The following is a 26,554-nucleotide window of genomic DNA, read 5'->3' on the forward strand; positions in this document are numbered from 1 at the left end:
CAGGGAGCCTGATGCAGGGACTCAATCCCACGACCCTGGGATCGCTAAGCCAAAGGAAGATGCTTAACTGACTGAGCCACCCAGGTGTCCTGAATCATGGAATCATGAGCTTAAGAAAACCACACATCCTATATTCTACAGCTGAATAGTGCCTCTATGTTAGGTAAAAACAATCCACGCATCCCTGTCCAGTCAGTTTGCCAAGTAAAGGCAGCTCTCAGCCAACTGCCATTTTGAAAAGAGAAAGTTGCAAAAATCGAAACGTGTTCTCAAGACAGTGTCAATTTTAGAAAATAATAATTTACACATTTTTTTGAAATTCCTTTTCCCTAAGATTTGGATATACATAATCACTTCATCTCTGTTGCCCAGCCATTCAGCCCAGGTCACCATCTTCCCCAAACCCCTTACAAGAGGATGCTTAGCCAGGAAAACAAGCTGCTTCTTCGGGAAGTGACAGTTGGTACTATAGGCCAACACCCAGACACTAGGGAAGCAGCAGAGGCCACAAGAGCTGCGAGGTGGCAGGCTGTTTCCTACAGTAGATGAGAGGAGCTGCTGCACCCACATCCTCCACTCAGCACTTAGAAGCTTTTGCCCACCCTCCAGTTGTGGTCCCGGAGGACGGCACCCTCCAGACCCAGTGCTCAGAAACTGACTGAGCCACACAGGACACACACTGACGCAATACGTCCTTGCTTCTCGATGGCTGGCTGGGCAAAGGTGGGCAATACAAGTCAATTTATTCCCGTTTCCCAGGCACCTCTTTGCCTCCCTTCAATTGCAAGGTGTCCCCAGTCCCTACAGAGAGAGCTGTTCCCCTCCTTTGGACCTGAGCCTGAAGATCTCAGGGGGCTCCCCCCATGCTCACCCTCAGCACAGCTGGCTGCGAGGACGCAGATGGCATCTCTAGGCTGAGCATACGCTGCTTTGTGAAGTCAAGAACAGAACTATGAGCCCTGCAAGTGCCATCTTTAATGAAAGCAAAACTGCTGGCGAAGGTCAGCCATATTGTTTCTTTCCCCTTACCTGGTTCTTGGATGTGTGCTTTGGTCTCCGATTCCTGAAATCCAATAAACAACAGAGTAGCATCAAGAAATGACTGATAATTTCTTTACATTGAGAAGCTGTCCCTGGGATGGACCTGGAGACATCAGGTCCACAGAAACAATCATCAAGAGCTCTGGCATTTATGCTACTGAACGCACCTCACATGGAGTCGCATCTACTTTGCCCAAGAATCATGGGTAAAAACAAGTCACAAATAAATGAAACCCCAATTAACACCAAGCGCCTGGGGGATGGGATAAGACCTAAATCTTTTCCCCATTTAACATTTATTGTTTACTATTAACAAGCACCGTGCCTTCTGCTTTACAGAGATTGTCTCATTTAATCCTCACAACGATCCACCAACCCAACGAGGGTTGCATTACAGTCCCATTTTACAGTCGAGGAGACAGCACAGGTAGTATGGGTCGCTGTCCCCTCAAAATGATGTACAAATAAAAAAGAGTGAGTTCCAGGTTAAAATCACCCAAACCCAAAAATTTACATCTCAAACCACCCTTATTATAACCTTTAAATTCAGACTTTTCAGAACGCGTCTAAAATCAAACAAAAAGTGCCCCCCTACTTCATTATCCCATATTTTCCTCATGACTGCTTTCATGCCCTCCACATCTGTCAGGTGCTTTCTATTCCAATTTGATTTATACTTCTCATCCCACTATCTTCTCCATATTGTGATTTCCTTCCCACACACCCTGGCAGAACACCCTGCTGCCTTTTACTCATGCCTTCACTTACCTTTGCTGGAATGTCCCCCTCTAAGACATTCTGGACTTCCTCTGGGGCTGTGGGCAACTGGACAGTTAACTGGAATGTTCCTATTCCTGGCCATAGTAACTCATGGTTCTTAGTCTCCAGAACTCTTTGCCGAACTAAAACGAAAGAAAGAAAGAAACTGTCAAGCAATCTTTATTCACCAAATGACTCCATGATTTCCATAGGGCTTCATCATTTTCAATCAATGGCTTGGTCAGTTTCCCAAGCAAGTCCTTACATGGTGAAAAGCTAAAAAGTTTAGCAAGCAGACACAGGTTTCAACCCCACCTTTACCCTTACTATTATTATTTTTTTTAACCCTTGGGAATGTTCCTTAATAAGTCTTATTTGCAAAGCCTCAGTCTTCTTGTCTATTAGCAAATAATTAATGAACACTGTCTTACATAGGTGTTACATCAATTAAATTGACAAACATTATAAAGGACTTCGTACAGTACATAATGCTCGGTAGGTACTAAGAAAAGTAACATTTATTCTACAAGTGAAGAGAAATAATCAAAGCATGGCTAATGATGAACAGTGAAGACTGGGTGCTGGGAAAAGGCATGATGAAAGCTGTGTTTCAGGGTCTTAGCTGTGTTTCTGGGTGGCTCAGTCAGTTAAGCGTCTGCCTTCGGCTCAGGTCATGATCCCAGGGTCGTGGGATCAAGCCCTGGATCGGGGTCCCTGCTCCACAGGAAGCCTGCTTCTCCCTCTGCCACTCCCCCTGCTTGTGTTCCCTCTCTCACTGTGCCTCTCTCTGTCAAGTAAATAAATAAAATCTTTAAAAAAAAAAAAAAAAGCTGAGTTTTAGGAAGGTGATTTGAGTGACCATGAGCACAATGGCTAGGGACCTAGTGAAAAAGGTATTTCGTTCAGTTCTTTAACCTAGTATGGTAAGAGCCTGACATCCAATAATCAATGGAGTAGAAAAGAAGGGATGAGAGCGATTAAAAAAAAAAGAAAAAGAAAGAATTAGCATAGCAGGCAGCTGGGTTGTAGTGAAAAAACCGAACAGTGAACATAAGAGTCCAAAGACTGGGATTTGAATTCCAACTCTGCCAAAAAACTAGATGAGTGACATTGAGAAACTACCTTAACCTCTTGAGTCAGTTTCCTCCCTTAAAAGGTGTCTGCTCCCTTAAAAGGTGTTTTATAACACCCACAAGGGCTATGCAAACGTAAATTTATAATTGCAAGCTGGAGCAGCCAGAGAGAGAAAAGGAAAGTCAGTGTATCCCAGGCCATGGAGAAGCGGTGGTGAGTAAGTTTAGAGGAGGAGGCGTGGTCAACACAGAGGGTGCGAAGAGCTCGGGGTGAAGGCGAACCTTTGAGAGTGCCCAGCTCCTCCCAGACGTGGCTCTGACGTGAATGTTGGGCTCCGTGCTGCATTCCGGTGTGGGTGGTCTGAGAGGCGGAGGAGATAGGGAATCTTCCCTAAGAAGGAGTTGGAAAAGCTTTCCCACCTCACTCATCTATGAAAGGGTAGAAGTGAGGCCTTCACCAGATGCTAACTTAGAAACAGGCCCCGGAAACAGTATGAGAAGGAACACCAGCCTCTACTTTCACTCTTTACAAGACAGCAGTCCGTTTTTACACAGACTCCTGCGGGGCTGGCCTAAGCTAGTGGGAGGACTGAGGATTGAATAAGACCCCTAAAGCCTGAGAACCAGCCAAGTTTTGTAAGCCAACTAGTCTAGAGTCGTGGGCTTCTGTGATGCATTCCTTTTATAATCCCCCTAGACTTTGGGAGAGTCTTATCCAGGCATCCAAATGCAAAAGATCTGAGATCGTGCACAATCACGCAGGGCACCAGGATTTCGAGAGAGCAGACAGTAGCAATAGGAGTTAAGTGACCCGCAACCAAGACAAGGTGAATCTGGAAGGAAAAAGAGCTAAAACTCTGACGTCCAGCCACCCCTCCCCATGTGGACAGTCTCCCTTCTGCACCAACATCAGACCACTGACATTCAAGTTTACCTAAAGAGGAGATGGATTCCCTTTCCCCAAAGAGACAGACAATCAACAGAAGCCAAGTTATGACCCAAAAGGAGGATAAAAGCACACATCTAAAACAGGGCTTAACATCTTCTAAGTCAATGTACACTGGACTTCGAAGAAATTGAGTGAACTATTTAAGAAAAAGATACAGCTTCCAAATACTTCTGCTTGCCATACACTAATTTCTTTTCTTTCTTTCTTTTTTTTTTTGAAGATTTTATTTATTTTTTGAGAAGGAGAGAGAGCATGAACAGTGGAAGGCAGAGAAAGAAAGAGAGAAGCAGGCTCCCTGCTGAGCAGAGAGCCCATTTGGGGCTGGATCCCAGAACCCCAGGATCATGCCCTGAGCCGAAGGCAGACGCTTAACCAATTGAGCCACCCAGGCGGCTCAGCTATACGCTTATTTCTACACAGCAGTGCTGCTGGGCTCATTCTAACTACATGAATCATATGAAAAACGCACTACACGGTGGCCCACCTGGTAAAGCCACTTCCTCATGGGAGGGGATGGGGAGAGGGAATCCCTGCTGGAGAACGAAGATCACTGTTAGCAAATTTCTGGCCACATTGTGCTGGGGCAATAGCTTCTCTGGTAGGAAACTGAAACTGAATAGGCACTTCCTGCCACCCCCCATCCCAGGGCCCTTGTCCGTAAAAGGTTTTGAGTTGTTCTAAGTCTGAGTCATCTGTGCTGGGGTACCATAACAGAGGTCCTGGAGCAGCCTGGGGATGGAGGTAGGGGGAGGTAGACTGGGCCATGAGAGGAAGGAACAACCATTTCTGCCTTCGGGGCTAGAACAGAAGGACGTCATCGACACAAAAGTGTACTTTGCACTGCTGGTATTTTTATGCTGTTTGTATTTTCTATTGATTATTTCCCTTTTCTTTTTCACTCAGGGTTGGCAACAAACAACAGGGCTTCCCAAACTTTAGCACACCAGAGTCACCATGGTGCTGGTTAAACGCACGGATTCCCACTCACCTGCACCCGGGGTTCCAAAATCTCTGAGGCTGCTGGGACTGGGTCTGATTAGTCTGTTGTGAGTCAGATACAGAGGTCTGTGCCCCCAATTTGAGAACTACCAGGGAGGATAATGGGATTCTAAAGAAGAAGTAAGTATCCCTAAGGGCCAAGTCTATATGATGTTGACAGCTGGCAATCAAAGTGGTAAAACTCCTTGAAGAAAATGAAATCCAGGGGAAATGGCTGACATTGCACAGCAGCCCTTCTGAGCATTCCTCAGTGAAATTCGTCCTTGGAAAACCTGGTACTTTGTTTTCATAAGGGCTCTGAGCCTAATAGGTCTCCTGTCCCCAACTGGCCTCCCCTTCAACACACTTAGCTGTGGACCAGCTGTGGACCAGCTCCTCCCTGGGTTTCATTCTTTCCCTTCTGGATCTCTGCCTAGAGCATTCCAGTTTCTCTCAGGTTAGCCACATTGCCTCTCCTTTGGCTCAAATGCTTCTCTAAATCCAGCGGCAGGAAGGTAGGATCAGGGGTTGTCCACATCCTTTCCTATGAGATTCCAAAGGAAAAAGGACACCCTCTGGGAACAGCAGCTCACAGGCCTCTCACTACAGATCTGGCAGTGTCTGGACCCAGCAGATAATAATTGGGTGGGTACTTATCTTCCCTCTCCTAAAGGCAACAGCAAGGAGGATGGGGAACTCAGCCGCTCAACCGCCTGCAAGGGGGGGGGGCTCAAAACTCCAAACCCACATCAACTCAGAATGTCACCCCTGTCCCCAGTCCGAGAACCACCCTGACACTGAGGGAAGAGGTACCAGCGCACCCCCAACAAAGATTCCGGGTGTTCATCAACAGCACACAGCCCTCCAGTAACCTTCTATATTTACACCCACTGTGCTTTTAGGCAGCAATTTTGCACCTCCTCCAAGTGACCCCAGAAACATGAAGAATCTCAGGACCTGTGGGAAAATCCCCGTGACTCCTCACATTCCTTAATACCTTTTGTCTCCCACCAAAAAAATAACTGAAGGAAAGGGGGCCTCTCCCTCTCCCTATCTCTCTGTCCCTCTCTCTCTGAGCATTGACCTCAGTTACCAAATCCAGAACAGCACACGAATATGTATCTTCCAGCCCCACGCTGATTTTCATTGCTCAAGGACTCAATTGTCCTCACCAAAACATTACATGAATCTCCTAAAAGTTGTGACTTCCAGGGTCTCTTCCAACAGAAGTCAAGGTACTTATTTTCAACCAGATTTATCTCCCTAAGGTGTACTGGTGTACTTGGACATGTCTCCCCTCTGTCTATTCGGGGCGGGGGGCGGGTAGTTCATAGTCCTCATGGTGTCATTCAAGGCCCTCTACCATCTCAACCCAACTTTTTCTTAGCGTTAACTTCCTCCCCAGCACTTCACAAGAAGGAGGTTTAATAACAGAGTGCCTAAGATTTTTAAAATATAGGCGTCCCCCGCCCCTCTTGGCCTTTTGAAATTTCCCAGGCCCCCGTCGACAGATCTTGCTTGTACAGAGATTAGCAAAGTCATCACTCAACCCAAACCTCCCCGAGGGCGCCCTGCGTGTTGCTGAAGATGCCCCGTGCTCTCCTGGCCCCAACACCTGTTCAGGAGGAGTCCTCCCGCATATTCCGCCCCAATTGGCCCTCAGGAATCAGTTGAGATGTGACTCTCCCTGGAAACTTCCTCTTCCCTTACAACGGTGAGGGAACCTTTGGAGTTCAACCTTTGGAGTTCTGAACAGCTGCTTTAACAGAATGGAAAACAACTGCGACGGAACAGCTCGGCCACTAAGGCTCCAGGCTGGCAGCCTTGTAAAAAGGACGTGAGGCAAAGCAGCCTATCAGCTCCTTTCCGCCCGCCGCGGGGTCAGCGTCAGAACTCACTTGCGCGGTTCTGCCGCCACCTCCCGGCAACACCTGGGAGTGCTTCTCGCCCCTCGCGCGCCCTCCCTCCCCTAAGGCTGCAGCCGGAGCCCGGCGGGCTCGAAGTTACCCCGCGGGAAGACCCCGGTTGTCCCTCTCACTCCCACCCTTGCACCCCTCACCGGCGTCTAGATGGAAGAACGCCAGGAAGCGGGTCGCGGTGCCCGGCTCCTGGCGGACCTCACACTCCCCGCCGCCGGATCTCCTCGCGCTCTGGAAGTACATCTGCAACTTGGTGCTCAAGTTCTTCGGGGGGTCGAGGCCCCAGGACCCTTCGACCCGCAGGGGGAAGGAGCCGGGCACAGCCATCCTCAGCTCCGCTCCCCTGCCCCCGCTTCTCCACCCGCCCCACTTGAGTGCGGCCGACTTTGTCCCTTTAAGTTTCGGTTTCACTTTCCTAGAAAACTCCTCCCCTGGCATTAGCTTCTGCCAACAGCTGTTAATAGCTGTGCGGGCCTCGAACTAGTCACCCCGCACTCCCACCCCGCAGTTCCTCACCTTCAGCTCTGGCCCACGGCCAGGGCTGGTTGGTCGTCGCCACTCCAAGCAACTGGTCTTGCGCTCGCTGTTTCTGCACTTGGGTCCCTAAGCTCGGGCACCGCGTGCCCCTCGTCCCCCAAATGACAGCTGAAATCAGCGTATTTGACCGCGCACAACACCTGCTGCAAACACAAAGACAACTTCACTTTTGCCGCAGGGCAACGTTTTACAAGAAAATGACATGGCTTGGCAAACTGGTTCTTTACAATGTAGAAAGAAGTCCCCGAGTAATGATCAGAATTGTATCTGACCTTTTTTTTTCTTTTGCATTTTGTTCCTGATCTGTTACTATTATACGTCCAAAAATATAGGAGGGGAGGGGGGAGTGGTAATTCACAGTTCTTTATGGAATATTTACTAGGTTCCCTGCGCCTGGGATGGATTCAACAAACACAGTTTCTGCCCTCATTGAGCTCCCAACGCTGTGGGGACACGGTGGAGTAAGTGCTCTTGGAGGGAATATACAGGTGGTCCTGGAACAAATCAGGAGGAGCTTGGGTGTTCAAGCTCAGGGAGTATTTATGGGGAGGTGACATGTAACCTGACCGCTAAAGATGATGGGGATGTTGGCGCTAAACGTAAAAGTCAGCTATTTTACCAGCAAAATGGGTTTCTTTGGGACTAGCAGAAAATTGCAATTTCGGACAAGTAGCAAACTACTGTAAAAAAAAAAAATCAGTTAGTCCAACAAACAAAGCAGGAGGAAGTTGGGAGGGGTTGTTTTCAACGCAATTCTATTGGAGAAAACCGAGAGTTCTGGGTGATGGCAGTTTCTCATTGGCTGAGTCTAGGGTAATTGAGTTCCTTCCTCTTTGGGCTTGTCACTGATGACACTCTCCACCTGAGGATTCTTCTGTTGGGGTCGATAATAGTCGATTCTTCCTGTGATTGACATGGAGGGGTATGGCATGAGCGCTCTATCTTCTGGCCTCCCGGTTCCATTTAGTGAGGTTTCCCTTTATGAATTTAGACAGAGGATAATCTCCGAGGGCTGAGAAGAGGGAGCAGTTTCCATAATGTAACTGACTGGTGCAGAATCACTCTGATTGCTGTGTAGTAGCTAGAGCAGAGGAGGGAGATCAGCCATGTAGCTACCGTAGTGTCCCCAGTGACTGAGACCAGAGGAGAACCTTCTGAGAATGAGTGAGATTCCAAATCGGTACTGAAGGCAGAGCTGCAGGACTTGCTGAAAGATGTGGACAGGGAGCAAAGATGCTCAAGCATGCCTCCACGGTTATCCATGAACGTTCGGAGTGACTGGCTCGGTAACAGTGGCATCCACCAGACGGGAGAACCGAGATGTGGCCAGAAACGTGGGAGAGGCTAGGAATGTATGTGTCTTTGACCTGTCATAAAAGAGTGTTTCAAGTGGGAAGGAGCGGCTTTCATTCAAACACTACCAATACATCATGTGAGAGAAGGTGTCTCAGGCTTCGAACCCGCAAGCACTATCTCCCTGTGGGGAGGGAGGAGAAGGACCTGGCAGTGGACGGAGGTCTGGAAGGAAGGGAAGGAAGTGGAGGCAGGTAAGCATAGTCAGTTCTTTCCAGAAGCATGACTGTGAAGGGGCAAAAGGAGTTGGGCAGCAGTGTATGGAGTTATAGGATAGGGAGCTGTTGTTTCTTTTTTCTGGCTTTTAAGATATTTTTAGGATGTAAGAGTCTGAGGCATATTTGAATACTGGTGGAACGAAGTGAAGGGCAGAGGGAAGGTGCAGGTTGTGGGAGGAGGTGGGAGGGCTTTCTGGAGGCATGAACCGTTGAGGGAGAACAGCTGTCCCACTGCCATGGAAATGAGGCGGAGATGGAGAGCAGAAGCAGGTGATTCTGAATAACTGCTGTTGGGAAGTTATGGGACTTCTCTCTGATGGCTTCTGTTTGCTCTGTGAAGGAGGTGATGTGGTCTCAGATGCAGCCTAAATTAGAGCTGCTTTCCCTGTAGGACTGGACCTTGCACGTCATCTTCTAAGAGAACCAAAGCCAGGCCAAAGAGACGTTACTGCCTGGGCTTTACTCCTGCTCAGGAATACGCGGAACGCAGGTATTTCCCCCTGACGCCAGCTTTCTACCTGCAGGTGGCGCGTATCATTCAACCCAAACCACCCTGGACCCAGCAGGGGAGGCAGGGAGGACACGGAAGGGCCAGCCACAGCTCTCAGCCACGCAGTGGTGGCCCATGGCCCCAGGGAGTCTCACCCCAAGCCACAGTGAATATCAGCACCCTCCTTTCCCCAGAGCTTGAGATTCCAGAACTGAGCAGTTTATCTTTTTCCTCACATTATCGTTTTCCAAGAAATAGAGGGAAACGGAAATCATTTATTTATAGTGGAAGTTTTATCTGGCCATTTCTGGATTTCTTTCAAGAATTTACTTAATTATCAGCAATGTGTGAGAGCTGCTCAGCCTGTTCTTCAACCCTGGGAGCACTGGGAAGGAGTTACCAGGGGATAAGGATGGCAGGTCTTGAAAACCAAGCAAAGAAAGTTCTAGAAAAAGCAAATTGCTGCTTGTCATCAGCCCTTGAAGTACTTGAATACTTGTCTTTTCTCCTAAATGGTTTTGTCACCATTCGCTTGCTGAACCGGTACCCTACCCCCTCCCACTGTGTGCTTATTCTCTCTCAATTCTCCATCTGCAATGGGTGTCTGCCTCCTGAACCCCATTTCCTTCCAGCGAAGCAAATGTCTACTCAGGGCCTGGGAACTGGCCGTGTCCAACTGTGAAATATGAAATGAAATGATGTCATATATGTCAGGAGTTTTTAAATGGAACCGGACGGCCACTTAGGAAGTGGGCCTTATGCACGTTCTTACCCGCTGGAACTGTGAGCTTCTGAACTAAGCCGTACAGCAAATGCTCTAAGGATTCTGCATTAACACCTATAACTTCCTACATAACTGACTTCTGCTCAGAGAGGACCTTAGCAACCAATTGTGTTTAACCAAGATTAGTTTTCTGCCGCCAACACCAACCAAAATTCTTTGTAAACAACGTATACAACCCTTCACATTTTGTCTTTAAAAACCCCAGAGCTTCACTCCCTAGGGCGACAGTATTTGGGTCGCTGCCCAAAACCATGTACCTAGAATTTGAAATTCTAAGACCCCAAATAATTGCTTTTGTTTTCATCCTGTCCTGCCTCTTTCCCTCGTCAACACCCCCACATAACCACAGCTGATCTTGATATAACAACTCCCAACTGCATTTTTGGGCTGAACTTCCCTTTCTCTACTTCTTCTAAATTTCTCTGTTCAGCTTCTCCACAAACTTCTATAACCCAGCATCAGGCTGCTTTCAACTTCTCTACAAACCAGGATTTCTCCCATTTGAAGTGGGTTTTTTTTGTTGTTTTTTGAGGAGGAAGGGAAGGGTAGCTTTCCCTTTTGTCTTGAATCCGTTAATTCTGTGGACCTCATGCCTACCTTTCCACTTTGCTCTGGAACTCCTGGCCCGGTCCCCTAAAATAGGATGTGACTTCAGAAGTAAGGCAAACCACCCTCAATGGTAACACTCTGCTACCACTCCAAGTTCAGTTCTCTGGTGGAGTCACCTGATGGACACTCCCCATTTCTGGCCTTCTTCCCTGTGTTCAGGTCCCTTTCAGGAGCTGTATGTTCTTCTTCTTCTTCTTCTTTTTTTTTTTTTTAAGATTTTATTTATTTATTTGACATGGAGAGACACAGCGAGAGAGGGAACACAAGCAGGGGGAGTGGAAGAGGGAGAAGCAAGCTCTCCGCTGAGAAGGGAGCCCAGGGAACCTGATGCGGGACTGGATCCCAGGAGGCTGACATCATGACCTGAGCCCAAGGCAGATGCTTAACGACTGAGCCACCCAGGCACCCCATGGAGCTGTATGTTCTTCAAGCTTCCATGGGGTAAGTCTCTAATACCTTCACTCCTCCACCAGCATAGGGATCCTTCATGGTCCATTTTCCCAAACAGGAGTCATTTAGACTCACTAATACTATCATTGGGTGGGAAGTGGAGGGAGGATTCTGCAGAAGAGTCCAGAGTAGTCTAGATCTTTCCAAGTTTGGGAGAGGTAAAGAATAAAACAAAGCAACAATCCTTCCTGGCCACTGAATCAGACACACATGCCTGTGTCTCAAGACAGGCATTAACGCTCAGAGAAGTATAATCTAGTTCATATTTACAAAGAAGAACATACAATATTTTACTCCCATATCATACCACACATGATCACCACGAGTGACATGCTATTAAATATTGAGCAATCAGCTCTCTGAAGAAAAAAGTTGCATATATGTTTTTGTTTATTATACGTTTTCTGGGTATAAAAGTTGTATAGTACAAAATTTGCAAATAATGAAATATACAATACTTTTTATTGTAAATTTCAAAGAACCAACTGATCCTCACAGAATGTTTCAAAGATTTTTGTCCAACTCATATTTGTAGCCAAACTATGGTTGCAATCATGAATGAGTGTAATTCTTGCATAAATGCTAGTTATTTACATTAAGTGGGATGAAAATGAAACAATGAAGACATATATCAGAGCTCCTCTGATTGTCACTGACATGAGCTCCTTCTTTGCTGAATTGGATAATGGTTTTCAAATGCTGGAAGAATACTTCTTCATTTGTGTTCTTTAAAATGTAATGGCTATAGACATGACACACATTTAAATTTAATCTGCCTTATTAAGATATTCTCCACTGGTTTCTGAAGTCTAGACAATTAACAAGGCAATAAATCAAGCCCTGATGCGCAGTGTTTATCAATTCCATGGTGTAAATATCCCCATGATGGCTGACTTGTGTTCCCGATGTGACATCTCTGAATGCAGAATTGAGCAGAGATGAACAGTAACACCATTATACAGTCCTTCACCATATGGATACAATAGACAGAAAGAACTCGATATAGACAATAATAAAATGTAATAAAATAATTAGGAAGTGATGAATTTTCAGTATTTATTATTTTTAAAAAATATAATCTATTTTTACAGTTGACCTTTGAACAACATGGGTTTCAACTGTGTGGGTCTACTTAGACACGGATTTTTTTGATACAGTATAGTATTGTAAATGTACTTTCTCTTACGGTTTTCTTTTCTTTTTTTTTTTTAAGATTTTATTTATTTATTTATTTATTTAAGCAGGCAGAGAGAGAGGAGGAAGCAGCCTCCCTGCGGAGCTGAGAGCCCGATGCCAGGCTTGATCCCAGGACCCTGGGATCATGACCTGAGTCGAAGGCAGAGGCTTTAACCCACTGAGCCACCCAGGTACCCCTTTCTTACAGTTTTCTTAACATCTTTTTTTCTCTAGCTTACTTTACTGAAGAATATATTATATAACACATCTAATATACAAAATGTATGTTAATCAACTATTTATATTATCCATAAGCAGGCTATTAGTTAAGCTTTTGGGGATCATAATTTATATGTGGATTTTTTAAAGATTTTACTTATTCAGAGAGAGAGAGAGCACACAAGCAGAGGGAGAAGCAGATTCCCTGCTGAGCAAGGAGCCCAGACTTGATCCCAGGACCCTGGGGTCATGACCTGAGCCATCCAGGTGTCCCAGATGTGGATTTTTCACAAAAGATCAAAGAGTTGTTGGCACCTCTAATCCCTGTATTGTTCAAGGGTCAACTGTAATTCTGAATAATGGTGGTTAATAAATCTTCACAAACTTCTGAAAATTTAGCAATCAGTTCTGGTGAGCCAGTATGAGCTGTTTCTGGCACAAGACTGTACTCTCTCCCAACAGAGGTATTATTAAAAAATAGAGCAGTCAGGAGACTCTTCCACATTCAGTCCCCCTCAACCCAGCACCAAGCACACACCTCAGTATAATTGTTATGCGGATGGTCCTATAAAAAGTCAAATAGATTTTAAAGCTGATTGCTTCCCTTCATTCCTACAGCCAATTAATCACCCACACAAACTTTCATTAATCTACTCATTACTTTTGAAAAATTGCCTCTGGAAGAAATAAAAGCAATAACTGAAATCACAAAACAGTGACAAATGTAGTAAAAAAAAATTAAGGTGTAACAATTAATACAACAAACTTTAGGAAAATTAATATCAACTCCATTTTACTGTGAGGAGACTGAGGCACAGAAAGGTTGAATATATGCCCCAAATTTACAGCTAGTAAATGGTGCAGCTGGGATTCGAACCCAGGCTAAAGACAGGATGCTATACCTGTGTAGGGATTTTCTGCTGAGATCCCTTCTTCAGGGCAACAGACCCATTGTCCGGCTGCTGGCGATGCTGGCTGCCCACAGCTCACAACGGTATCCCTCACTGGCCTTGCCCTTCCTCATCTCTCCCACCTAGAGTTTCCTCTTGATTTCTGTCTCCTACATCTAAGTCTAGTTCTAGCCCAGGCTGAGCTAACAGTGTGTCTGTGTGATCTCAGTAACAAAGCCGAGGTAGTGAGGGTGTGGGGAAACGGGGTCTCTCACATGTGATGGATGATTTGTCCATTTCTCCTTGTAATTTTGCCACTTTTTGCTTATCTTCCTTTGCTTTTGCTTAATTTAAGGCCGTATAGGTTCAAGGTGTTTATATCACCCAAGTGAATTGGTCCTTTTCTTCATGGTCCATTTTGTTTTATACTGATACTTCTATTACTATGTTAATTGGGTTAGTCCTTGCAGAGTGTGACAGACATTTTGAGTGGGTTAGTGAATTACTCAAAGATAATCACTCCTTCCTTGTTAGGAGAACTTCAGTTTTTTTCAGATGCTCAGCAGCAGAGTGCTCAGGTAAAGTAGAGGATCTTTCAGACCCATACTTGACTCGTGGTTGGGATAAGCCAGTTTTAGTCATCTCGTTACCTTCTAGGTGGATTGGTTTAAAGATGGCCATGTGACCCAGTTCAGCCAAGAGATATAAGGGGAAGTACGCTGTCTGTCCTAGAAAATGCTTCCTCCATAAAGAGACACTTAGGAGAAATCCGTTTTCCCTCGTTTTTGAGATGTTGTCATGTGGGATGTGATCCTGGGAGATGCTGCAGCCATTTTGTAACCATGAAGGCCAATATCTTACCAACATTGAGAATGGCATACTAGAGAGATAGAAAGAGCCTAAGTTCTTGATGGCATCATTTACCTACAGAACCAGCTCTAGAACTACCTACCTCCATGTCCTTAGTTTAATTATATCTCTCATTACCAGAATATAGCTGCCTTGTTTTTAATCCTATTTCTTCTAATTAGTAAATATAAATGTAGAGACATTATAAATAAGTAATACAGTGGGTCTTATTCCTACCATTTTATTTTACAAGTTTTTAATTACTTGTGTTTTATTCCTTGCTTTTCATTCTTTCTTATTTCTTATTAGATTGATAGTTTTTCTTCCTTTCCACTCTCCACTTGGTTTGAATTCACAAATTCTATACCCATTCTTTTGCAGGTCTCAGTCTTAACAGTCTCAAGTTAATCAATACATCTTCTCAACCCTTGGAAAAACTTATCCCTATCTTGCTATCTTTTTGTTATTGTTTACTGTTTTTTTTTAAAGTTTATTTATTTTTTTAAAGATTTTATTTAGGGGTACCTGGGTGGTTCAGTAAAATACATACATACATACATACATACATACATAAAATAAAATCTTTTAACAAATTAAAAAATTAAAAAAATAAAAATTTTATTTATTTATTTGTCAGAGAGAGAGAGAGCACAAGCAGAGGGAGAAGCAGACTCCCCACAGAGCAAGGATCCCGATGTGGGACCGGATCCCTGAACCCTGGGATCATGACCTGAGTCCAAGGCAGACACTTAACAGACTGAGTTGGTCAGGCATCCCTAAAAGATTAAATTAATCTTTTTAAAACTAGTCAATATTAATTTAGAGTGAACAACATGTTTAATGATTTCTTTGTCTTTGAAGCCCTCTCCTTTCTTTTTCATTCAATTTTCTTCTTCCTAAAGTAAACACTTACCTTTTACAATACTCTTTTCAAAAGTGAATGGTGAACTTTCTCATTCTGTTTGCCTGAAAATGTTACATCTTAAAGGTGTTTTTTATTTTGAAATAATTTTTACCTTACCAAAAAGTTGTAAGAGTAGTACAAAGAACATTTTTTTTCTGAACAATTTGAAAGTAAGTACACATGATTATTTCCCATAATGTATAATGGGGTTAACTTGTACGGTTGTTACTTAATTTTATTAAGAGAAGCTAACCCGGGGCACCTGCGTGGCTCAGTCAGTTAAACATCTGACTCTTTATTTTTTGGGTTAGGTCATGATGTCAGGATCACGAGATCCAGCCCCAGGTAAGGCTCCTTGTTCAGCACAGAGTCAGCTTGGGATGCTCTCTCTCTCTCCTTCTGCCCTTCCCCCTATGTGGGCTCTAAGTAAATAAATAAATAAATAAAATCTGAAAAGAGGAGCTAACCACAATATGAGATTTAATTTGGTTCCCTGGAAGCAAACTCAGACTGAGGGTTGAATGCAAAGATTTATTAAGGAGCACCCTAGGGAAATACATCTGCAAAGTACTGGGGAAGGCAGATCTGGGCACAGGGAGAAACTGACTTACAATATAGTTGCAACTAAAGCCTCAAACAATCCTATGAAGAATTCTGGAACTAAGAGAGGTTTTGTAATTGTTTCAAATGGAGGAAAGAAGTCATTCCTTTGAATCTACGCATTATCCAGCCCTGGGAGAGGCAAGTCTCCACAGGCTCAGATCAGTTTCCAATGAGGGATGCAGCTGTGATCTGTCAGCAGCAGATATTCCTAGCAGCTGAGAAAAAAATTTAGTCATTACTAAAATGGGGATCAGGATGGACACCCCGAATCATCTTCAGGGTATTAGGAGTTAGGGTGATATGATAGTTAAGCTCTAGGTCAGACAACTTGGGTTCAAGACTAATTGTGGATTTTACCAGCTTATGTGACCTTGGAAAAATTGACCAAAATCTATAAACCTTATATTTATCATCTTTAAAAATAGGTATAACATTACTTAACAGGATACCTTGTTTTCTGGATTATGTAAGATAAAAAGATAAGTATATAAATAGCATTATATAGCTCCTGACTCATAAGTTTGAGTTATACTGTAATTTTTTAAAGATTATATTCATTTAGTTATTTGAGAAAGACAGAGAGCATAAGCAGCAGGGAGAAGGCAGAGGGAGAAGGAGAAGCAGGCTCCCTGCTGAGCAAGAAGCCCAACGTGGGGCTCAATCCCAGAACCCCAAGATCGTGACCTAAGTCAAAGGCAAGATGCTTAACCGACTGAACCACCCAGGTGCCTTATGCTTTTATATTTAGTTTTTTTGCTAAGAGGTCTGTTAGAGGTCTATCAATTTATTAATATTTTTTAAAAACTAGCTTTCAGATTTGTTGATTTTTTTTCTCTACTCTTTTTCTGTGTTTTTTTTTTTGCACTGATTTATGCTCTCCTCTTTATTATTTCCTTTCTTTGACTTGTTTTGAGTTTAATTTGCTCTTCTTTTGCTAGTTTTTTTAAAGACAAAGTTTATACCACTGACTTAAAGTCTCTTTAGAAAAAAAATATAAGCATCTAATGTTATAATGTTACATTGCTTGGGCTGTATCCCACCCTTTGTTTGGGGTGGAGGGCAGGGAAGGGTGATGAGGAGTGGTGAGGTGAGGTGAAGCCGTCTTCCTGATCTCCTTAGAAAACATACTGGAGGGGCGCCTGGGTGGCTCAGTGGGTTAAAGCCTCTTCCTTCTGCTCAGGTCAGGATCCCAGGGTCCTGGGATCAAGCCCCACAAGGGGCTCTCTGCTCAGCAGGGAGCCTGCTTCCCCCCGCTGCACCCCCCCACGCCTGCCTCTCTGCCTACTTGTAATCTCTGCCTGTCAAATAAAATAAATAAAATCTTTAAAAAAAAAAAAAAAGAAAAAGAAAACATACTGGAATTCTTGGTTAGAGATTCTTGGTTCCAGTTTGTATCAGCTCTATGGAAATGGCTGATAGTAGATATAGTAACTTCCATAGTTAGCTCTTAAAATCTATACTTTGTCTTCTGTATTAACCACAGAACCTTCATTCACCTACTTTTGTGAGTAAATATGTGTATTTCTGGCTTTCATGAAGGAAAAAGTATAATTGTGAACTACGGTTTACATGTGTAAACTTTCAGACAGAAATACGAAGTAAGTGCATGTAGGGTAACATTGTGTTGGAGATCCCCAAGACCAACCCATTTGTGCAGTAATTCTCCCGGAGGACTCAACAGACTCAGCATGTGGTCATACTCACAGCTGGGATTTACTACAGAGAAAGGGTACTAACCAAAACTGGCAGAGGGGAAAGATACATGGGAAAAAGTTTAAGGAAACCAGCCTAGAGCTTCCAAGGGTCTTCTCCCAAACAGGTCACACAGGATACGCTTAATTCTTCAAGCACTGAATTGTGAAAATGCATATGAAATGTTGTCTACTAAGGAAGCTCATTGGAGACTCAGTGCCCCAGGTTTTTGGGGAAGCTGTTCATGTAGTCACCTTCTGCCAAGCCTGCACCAAAATTCCAAATACCCTGGAGAGCAGATGTTCAGTAAAAGCCGTGATGTTTGTACAGTTCAGACATTCCATGAGCCAGTTTTCTTATCAGTGAGGAATTGGGGAAGCCCTCCCTGAATCTAACTTCTGAGGCCAGCCAGGACCACCCTTGCAAGCAGACCTTTCTGAGAATAGCAGGATATCTCTTTTCTACACAAGCATGTTCCTGTCAAATCAATTAGACTAAACCATATTCTTCAAAGTATACTTGAAATATAACATGATCACCTGGGATTACAAGCTTCTTATAGTTAAATCACAAGACACAGGAAAAATTGCTTTTGACAACACAACATCCAAATCTTTTTTTTTTTTTATTAAATCCTGTGTCCTTAGTAATTTTACTTAAAATTTTTTTCAAGTCCAGTGAGCAGTGTGAGATATCAAATCCAAACTCAGCCAAATAAAAAGTCATGGATATGCAGTTCACAGCCAGACCTCCAAATACACTCATAGCCTTGAGTTGACACAAACTTTGCCCAGAATTTGACCACATACCTAGAAACTTTAGAATAATTCAGATGTTCGTAAAATCCTCCTGAAACTCCATGGAAGACTTCGTCATCTTCTTGAATCTCCTTTTCTCAAAGATGAGTCAGTTCCACTTGAACTCATCACCCTGGTTGGGCTTACTGTGGGCTAGTCATTACTCTCAGTTCCCAAGTCCTTTATTCTGTTTGAATTATTCTTCACTTAATAACCAAGTAAAATATCCTAATTCCCCATCCAGTGTACTGCAGGAAGGTCCAGAACCCTGCCCAATGTATCGTTTTCCAAAGGGCTGCATTTTTTCAGAGAAAGTCCACATTGAAATCTGCTTCTTGGTTCCTGTTTCCACACTGTAGAAACCATTTTTAGCTTGCAGGTGGTGGGCTGGATCTGGTTTGCAGGACAAAGTTTACCAATTCCTATGACGGGGGTGGGAACTCCATATAAGGTGCTTTCCTAAAAACAATGAACCATGGATTTTACTGCTGCCTTGGTCAGCCAGAAGTCAGCGGTAGCCAGTTTTTTGTTTTAGTTAGTGTTTCCTGTAAGGACCTATTTAGAAACTGTCCCTGCTCCCCTTCCCCCAGGGGATTTACTTGGAGACAAGTCCCTGAAACCAGCTTCAGGTAACAAAGCCCAGATACAAAGGTGGGTCAGGCCAGGTGGAGACATCCAATCAGTAGGGGGATGCATACTGTCTCCCTGGTTACCAAGGAGTATGGGCCCCGCCCTTTGGGAGCCTTTTTGGTGCCAATCCCAATCAAGGTGTAATAGGCTGGTTCAAATGTCTACTAGGGTAACTTGTAACTCAACTGGTCACCTAGCATCACTGTGGCATTTCCTGTGTGTGTTACAATCTCATTGGCCACCTGTGCGTGGCCAGGCCCTACCGCATGGCCTTTGCCCTTAAAAGCTAGTCTGGGAAACAATGAAGGGTCGCTGTCTCTTGTAAGAGGCGCGTCCCGAACGTTCGGTTAGATTCTTGATGCTTGGCGCAAAATAAAGCTTTGCTTGACCTTCGCTTTATATCAGTCTTGCTCCTTTAATCACGGACCCATTATTGGGTTATAACATTTCCACCAGACTATACGTATTTAGTCCCTGTCTCGATTTCCCAGGGCTACTGTAAGAAAGCGCCACAACTAAACTTAGAACAACAGAAATTTATTCTCAGAGTCCTAGAGCCAGAAGTCTGAAGTCAAGGTGTCAGCAGGGTTGGCTTCTACTGGTGGCTCTGAGGGAGAGCCTTCCTGTGCCTCTCTCCAAGCTTCTGGTGTTTGCCCCCAGGTCTTGGCATTCCTTGGCTTGCAGCTGCATCATTCCCATCTCTGCCTCCATGGTCCTATCACGTTCGCCCAGTATCTGCCTGTGCCCACAGTCCCGTCTTCTTCTTCTATTTTTTTTTTTAAGGTTTGTTTATTTGAGACAGAGAGCGAGAGAGGGAAAGAAAGAGAGCATGCACAAGATGGGGGAGGGGTAGAGGGAGAGAATCTCAAGCAGAAGCCCTGCTGAGCACAGAGTTCAATACGGGGCTGGATGTGGGGCTCCATCCCATGACCCATGAGATTATGACCTGAGCCAAAACCAAGAGTCAGATGCTTAACTCCCTGAGCCACCTAGGCACCCACACCCCCCCCCCAATCATCTGATTAGGACACCAGTCATCAGGTTAGGGCTTACTGTAATCCAAAATGAATTCATTTTAGCTTGATTACATCTGCAAAGACCCTGTATCCAAATGTCACATTCACAGATATGCTGGTTAGGACTTCAACATATTTTTTTTAGGGAACACAATTCTATCCACTGCAGTTCCACTTCTCAAATTATTTCCTGGCAGTGGCTAGGACCTAACAGTTCCTCACTAACTAGAAAGCAGTCCTTTTTGCTAGCATTCTCAGCTGTAGGTGAAGGGTAGCAGAACATGCCACTCCAAAATAGGACTAGGAATTCAGGACACACCACTCCCAAAACATCTTGCTTTGGTATATTAATTGTTTTGAACATTTGTAAAATAGTACACGCAGGGAGGCACTTTCTCTGCATTCCCCTTATCTACCTAAAGACAGATCCTCCTAGAGGAACTCAGTTGTCATAAACCTCTTCCCAACAGTGTCATCAACCAGGGAAGATTGACTTCACAGGAGAAGAACTAGAAGTCACCACCACACCCAGACAAACTTTGCCACAATCTATCATACCTCCCATCTGTTCTTCTAAGGGCCCATTCATTGTTTCTAAATAAGTCATTTACTCTCTTCTAGGAGATCTGCTTTCCCCCAACCCCTTTCCCTATTCATGATTATTTAAATTTGAATTCTGAGCCACCTGGGGCACTTATTCATTCTCCCTCCTTATCTCCCACGTATACATGACATATACACGTTAATAAAGTTCTGTTTGCTTTTCTCGTGCTAATCTTATATTGCAGGGGTCTCAGCTAAGAACTCAGAAGGGTAGAGGGAAAATTATTTTTCCCCCATTATAGAACATTTTCCTGAAGTGGGGTTACCCATTCTGACCAGCATTTACCTGTGACCCTTTATCTATGGAAACATAACTTCACTAAGTTTCACATAACTAAGTGGAAAAACCATTTTCCTTCCATCTGCGTAGTCAAACAGGCAGCAAATTCCTGTATTTCTACAAGCTCGTGAAATGTCCTGCAAAGAAAATCTTTCTCTCATTATAAAAATTGAAATTATTTAAAAATCTAGTTTTAACAACCTTACAGAATAATTCACTAGAAGTCTGTTGATCTGAACCCAACTAGAAACGTTCCCTATTCTGTCCTTTTGCCTCATTTACCTATACATATTCATGGTCATATGACAGTTATGACAGGTACGTGTACACAATTTGGTATTCATCCTTTTACATAACGTGATTTAACCAAAATTTCTCTACTTCCTGTATCATCTTCATATTTAACATTTTTAGTGTGTTGCTAGAGTATAGCATCTTGATATACCACAACTAACCTCTACATTTCTGTATTGCTGCGATCTTCCCTTTCTTCCAGTACTTTATTATCATAAAATAAACATTGTATATGTGTACTTTTGGTTTTTATTAAACATTATTTCCTCAGGATAAATTCTATCACTTGGTGAGAGGTTAGGCATACTTATGATTCTTTCAATAAAGTAGCATTTTGCCCCTCAGAAAAATGGAACCCATTTGCATTGCTATCATTTATACGTGAGCGTATCTGCTTTCTCAAAGCCTTGCAGGCTTGGGGGTCTGTCACTTCTCAAAAGTGTTTCTTACTCTTTTTCAGGTACAAAATGCAACTTCACAGTAGGTTTAATTTTCAGGTATTTTACCAACAAGGTTGACGGAATATTTCAAAAATCATGGATAAATTCATGTTTCTTCTTGTATGAACTGTCTTTTAATCATTTGTGTAATGGACAGCTGGTATTTTTACCCACTTATATGAGCTTTTCATACTTTTTCGTTATTAAACTTCTGTGTTTATGTGCAAACATTGTCTCCATTCTTCTGAATTTTTAAATCTCAGCTTTATTGGTATTCCTGACATCAAAGCTAAAACTATCTAGGTAATGAAACTGTCCATCTTTTTTTCTATTCCATCAATGGTCAGAAAGTGATTTCTCCTAGTGCTAGTCTGTTCACATACATGAGAGTGTGTTTATTTTGACTTTTAAGTATTCAACTTTCAATCTGCTTGGAATTTTTTGGAGAATTAAATTTTTTGGAGAGAAAGTGTGGTTCTTTTTTGTTTTTTAAAGATTGATTGGTTAATTGATTGATTGAGGAAGAGAGAAAGCGTGGGGCGGAGGGGCAGAGAGAAAGAGAGAGAGAGAATCCCAAGCAGACTCCCCATTGAGCACAGAGTCCAACATGGGCAGATCTCACTACCCCAGCATCAGGACCTGGCTGGTCACCTGAATCCAATAACACACCATGTTGAGTAGAGGCATGAGTCACATGGGAGTGTCCCCAGAGATGAGTTACTCAAAGGTTTGGTTAGAATTTGAGTTTATACAGCATCTTAGGAAAGGAATGATAAATTTTTAGAGAAGTAATAAGACAAAGGAAAAAGACTCTTGAATATCTATAAATAGCAAATCATGGGAAGGCAAATATATGGGAAACTAATGGTAGCTAAAGACTAGTCAGTAAAATTTGCTGTGTAGATGTCTCTAATGCTGGCTCCAGGCTGAGAAGGGTCTAACATTGTCTCCAATGATTAAGTTTTCTTATTCCTGGTAGAGAGGGGAGGGTTAACCTTGGTTAATTTATATCCTGTTTTTAGGCAAATAGGGAAGAAAGTGGAGAGTTTCTTGTACTTGTTGCTGCTCAGTTGCCTTCAGCTCAGATAATTCTTATGTCAAAGGGCATATTTTTGGATGACATTCTGGTTTCCTTCATTCCTCAGGAAAGCCTCCCCTGACTTCTCAGACTCAGTTAAATCTTCAGTTAAGTACATATTATAGCACCCTTTATTTCTCCTCTAATACTTATTGCAATTTTGACTAATTAATTCTGTAATTATTTCCTTAATGTCTCTCTCAACTGCTAGACTATGTGCTCCCTGGAGGTAGGAACTTTATCTGTCTTGTTTATTGTTAGATCCCCCGGTGCCTAAAATAATGTCAGAGATATGGTCAATAATTGTTGAATGAATCAATGAATATCATTTGTTGAATGAATGAATGATGTTCAAATCATTTAAAAATAGTTTTATTTCTTTCAATTTCTTCATGCATTTTTGGATTGTTTCTTCTATTTTATTACCTTATGTTTTTGTTATAAATTTAAACTTTTAATTATTTCCTTTGCTATATTTATTTAGTAATCATTAGAGATCTAGTTTACTGGTTTTTTTTTAATTTAAAACATATTTGTACTTGATTGCTATACTTTAACTTTTAAATTCCCCAGTACAGACCACCAAAGCATACCCAGTGAAACCCAAAATTGATAAGCCCCATTCACTAGTTCATAGCTTCCCATAGCTTTTTAGACTTCTGAGAATAGACAACCAAGGTTTCTCAGACATTTAAGGAAAACTTCTAACTCAATATAAAACTTAAAGAAAAAGAACTATTATTGGAAAGAAAATTCTGTTACAAGGAATATTTTGAAATATATATTTATTTATTATTTGAGAGAGAGAGAACGTGTGCATGAGGAGGACAGGGGGAGGGGGGCAGCGGAAAAGAATCTCGAGCAGACTCCTCACTGAACACAGAGCCTGATGCAGGGCTTGGTGTCATGACAATGAAAGTCAGTCCTGAGCTCATGACCTGAGCCAAAATCAAGAGCTGGATGCTGAACCAACTCTCGAGCCACTCAGAAGCCCACATAGAACTTTTTTTTTTTTTTTGAGATATTTATTTATGTATTTGACACAGAGAGCACACAAGCACAAGCAGAGGGAGTAGCAGGCAGAGGGAAAGACAGGCTCCCTGCTGAGCAAGGAGCCTGATATGAGACTCAATCCCAGGACCCTGGGATCATGATCCAAGCTGAAGTCAGATGCTTAACTGACCGAGCCACCCAGGCTCCCCTAGGAACATTTAAGAAACAAATAAGAGGTCTTCGAATTAAAAGAGGTCTTGAAATTAAAAAGTCTAACAGCAGAAATGAAAAATAGAGAATTTCTGCTGTCAGTATCTGTAGGGTAAACTTTCCTCTCGACAATAACAGGTGCAAAGTAGAAATGTCCAATTCTTGTCTGAAGAGTAAAAGTCTGGCTGCTGCTGTTTGGGGAGTCCAATATGGAAAGGTGGCATTGGGAGGGACGTCCCCTCAGGATTTAGTATTTGACCACTAACTCCTCTGTTTTTGCTATGACACCTAAGACCTCATCTGTGCCTAGTGTCCTGCTTAGAGATTCTCTCTTTTACCATCTGCAGAAAATAGCCTCCAGATTGGGGTAGGTAAGAGGTAGTCACCCTGGGCAAGGAGGGTGGGGAGAATATCTGGGGATTTAAGTGTCTCCTGAATGGCTTTCCTCCTGTCCTTATTTTAGCATCTGCTCTTCTCAGCTTCACTATAGCTCCAGAGGCTCAGATGTTGTCAGTTCCTGAGCTTTTCAAGGGTAAAGCATATGGGTCTCAGCTTTCCTCCCACTTCTAGCTTAAGGTTGAGCTGTCTATAGTCATTAGCAAAGATCTATCTGCTTTTTAGCTTCTAAAATGCTTTTTGCTATCGTCTCCTATTCTCCCTGTTCTTTAGGACTTACGTGTCCTTTAAATCCCTTCACTGAGGCTTTCTTAGGGTTTGAGAAAGAAGCAAAATTAGGTGCATATATTCAATCTTAACCTTGAACCCCAATTTTATTTATTTATTAAAGGTTTTATTATTTTTTAAAAATAATCTGTATACCCAGTGTGGGGCTTGAACTCACAACCCTGAGAGCAAGAGTCACACATTCCACAGACTGAGCCAGCCAGAGGACCCAAACTCGAACCTCAATTTTTAAAGTGTTAATGAAATCAATCATATTTACTTTGCTTCTATAGTTTGTACTATTTGTGTCTTGCCTTCCAATTTTTAGTTTAAAACTGTAATATCTATTTTTTCAGCATAATTTTGGCTTATTTAATTATCTTATTTAATCCTGGAAAGTGGCAAGGCAGCTGTTATTATCTTAACATGTCTTAGATTCTAAAATTCCTTTTGGAGGGGACTCTTTTTTCATTTATACAGAAAATTTTGATTTTTTTTTTTGTTGACCCCCAGATTTGTTCAATTTATGTGGTTGATTTTGTGTTGGTGAGTACTTTCCTTATTTCAGGTACTTTGATTGGTGTTTTAGTGGAGTTAGTATGAAAGAAACCCCATCCTGCACTATAAGCTACAAAAGCCTTCAGAGAAGCATTTTCATTCTTTTTTTAATCTTTTGCAGAAAGTTTGTTCTGGTCCTATAAAAATCCTTTCTAGTGTATTCTATCTGACTATGTGGAATGTGAACAAGGTGTTGTGAGGTGAAGGGGATCCTGGGTTTGGGTGTGGAGAAACAGGAGCACATTAGGCACATAAAAGGGCACATAAAAGGTTTGGATTGAAGAGGTGGGGGTGGATGTTGTAGAGTCAAAATTACTTATTCAACAGGTTTTTATTATAGAATTGTAATTGTAGGCAACAAGAGGCTTTGGAGACATAAATTATTATGTTGAAAATGTCCTTTTTAACGAGTTAAGAAAAAGAAATTTAGAAGTTATTTATACCCTGGTGACCACAAAGGTAATACAAACAGAGAGGGAGACGAAGCAGAGGTCTTTTAAAATTAAGTCACTAGAAGTTCCAGCATGGGGAATCATAGTCCATGGTAATGTGATGGTGTTGTTGTATGGTGACAGGCGGTAACTACACTCGTGATAAGCTCAGCATAACATATAGAGTTGTCCAGTCACTACCTGTACACTCGAAACTAATGTAACATTCTCTGTCAACTGTACTTCAATTAAAAACTGTACTTCAATTAAAATTAAAATCGTTATTCACTCTGAGAGTTTAATTACAAGATTTCCTTCGTCTGTTTACTAACAGTGGCAGAAAAGTCCAAAGCTTGTGTGAGATAATAAAAAATATTATGTTTTATATCTTTATTATTTTTATATCTTGGTTTCTGTCCCTGGTTCCTGGCTCAGAGCCATTAGAAGCATCTCTTGTTCTCAAATTTGGTTTTTGACCTTACTTCCTGACACAGACTTCCTAAATACCTTGGAATTTCTTGGGTGTGTATCTTTGGTTCTAATGAAATGACTTTTGCTGGTTTCCTGGATGGGAACCAGTCACGAAAAAAACCAAGCCATGATTAGAAGGCTTGGCGCGCCATCCCCTATTCTCCAGCAAGGGCAGAGGGTCTGGAAATTGAGTTAATGATCATTCATTGCCTGTGTGTTGAAATCTCCACAAAAATCCCAAAGGTATGAGCTACAGGGAGCTTCCAAGTTGAAGAACAGGTAAAAGTGCTGGAAGAGTGACATGCCCTGAGAAAACATGACCCTTCCTATGTGCCTTCTTATGTGACCCTTCCTATGTGCCTTGCCCAATGTAACTCTCCATCTGCACTCTTCATCATAGCCTTTCAGAATAAACAAGTGAATGTGTTTCCCTGAGTTCTGTGAGCCATTGTAGCAAATGAATCAAGCCCAAGGAGGGGGCTTGTGGGAACAAGGATTCATAGCCTTGACTCATAGTCAGTCAGAAGTACAGAGAACCACCCGGGATTTGCTGTTGGCATTTGTAGTACAGGAGGAGGTGAGACAGATAGTCTGGTG

General features: G+C 42.8%; 1 protein-coding gene across 1 annotated transcript in view; it reads right to left on the reverse strand.

Moving 5' to 3' along the window:
• PARP14 (poly(ADP-ribose) polymerase family member 14) overlaps nucleotides 1–7,110 on the reverse strand; it is a 50,940-nt gene extending 43,830 nt beyond the window's left edge. The window contains exons 1-3 of the mRNA XM_044252208.1: nucleotides 6,860–7,110; nucleotides 1,810–1,943; nucleotides 1,030–1,063 (exon numbers count right to left, since the gene is read on the reverse strand). Coding sequence (XP_044108143.1) covers nucleotides 1,030–1,063; nucleotides 1,810–1,943; nucleotides 6,860–7,046 — 355 coding nt within the window. The 5' untranslated portion in view covers nucleotides 7,047–7,110. The remainder of the gene's footprint in view (nucleotides 1–1,029; nucleotides 1,064–1,809; nucleotides 1,944–6,859) is intronic.
• Between the last annotated feature and the right edge of the window lie 19,444 nt (nucleotides 7,111–26,554).

Source organism: Neovison vison, chromosome 6 (assembly GCF_020171115.1).
Source record: "Neovison vison isolate M4711 chromosome 6, ASM_NN_V1, whole genome shotgun sequence".
Lineage (NCBI taxonomy): Eukaryota > Metazoa > Chordata > Mammalia > Carnivora > Mustelidae > Neogale > Neogale vison.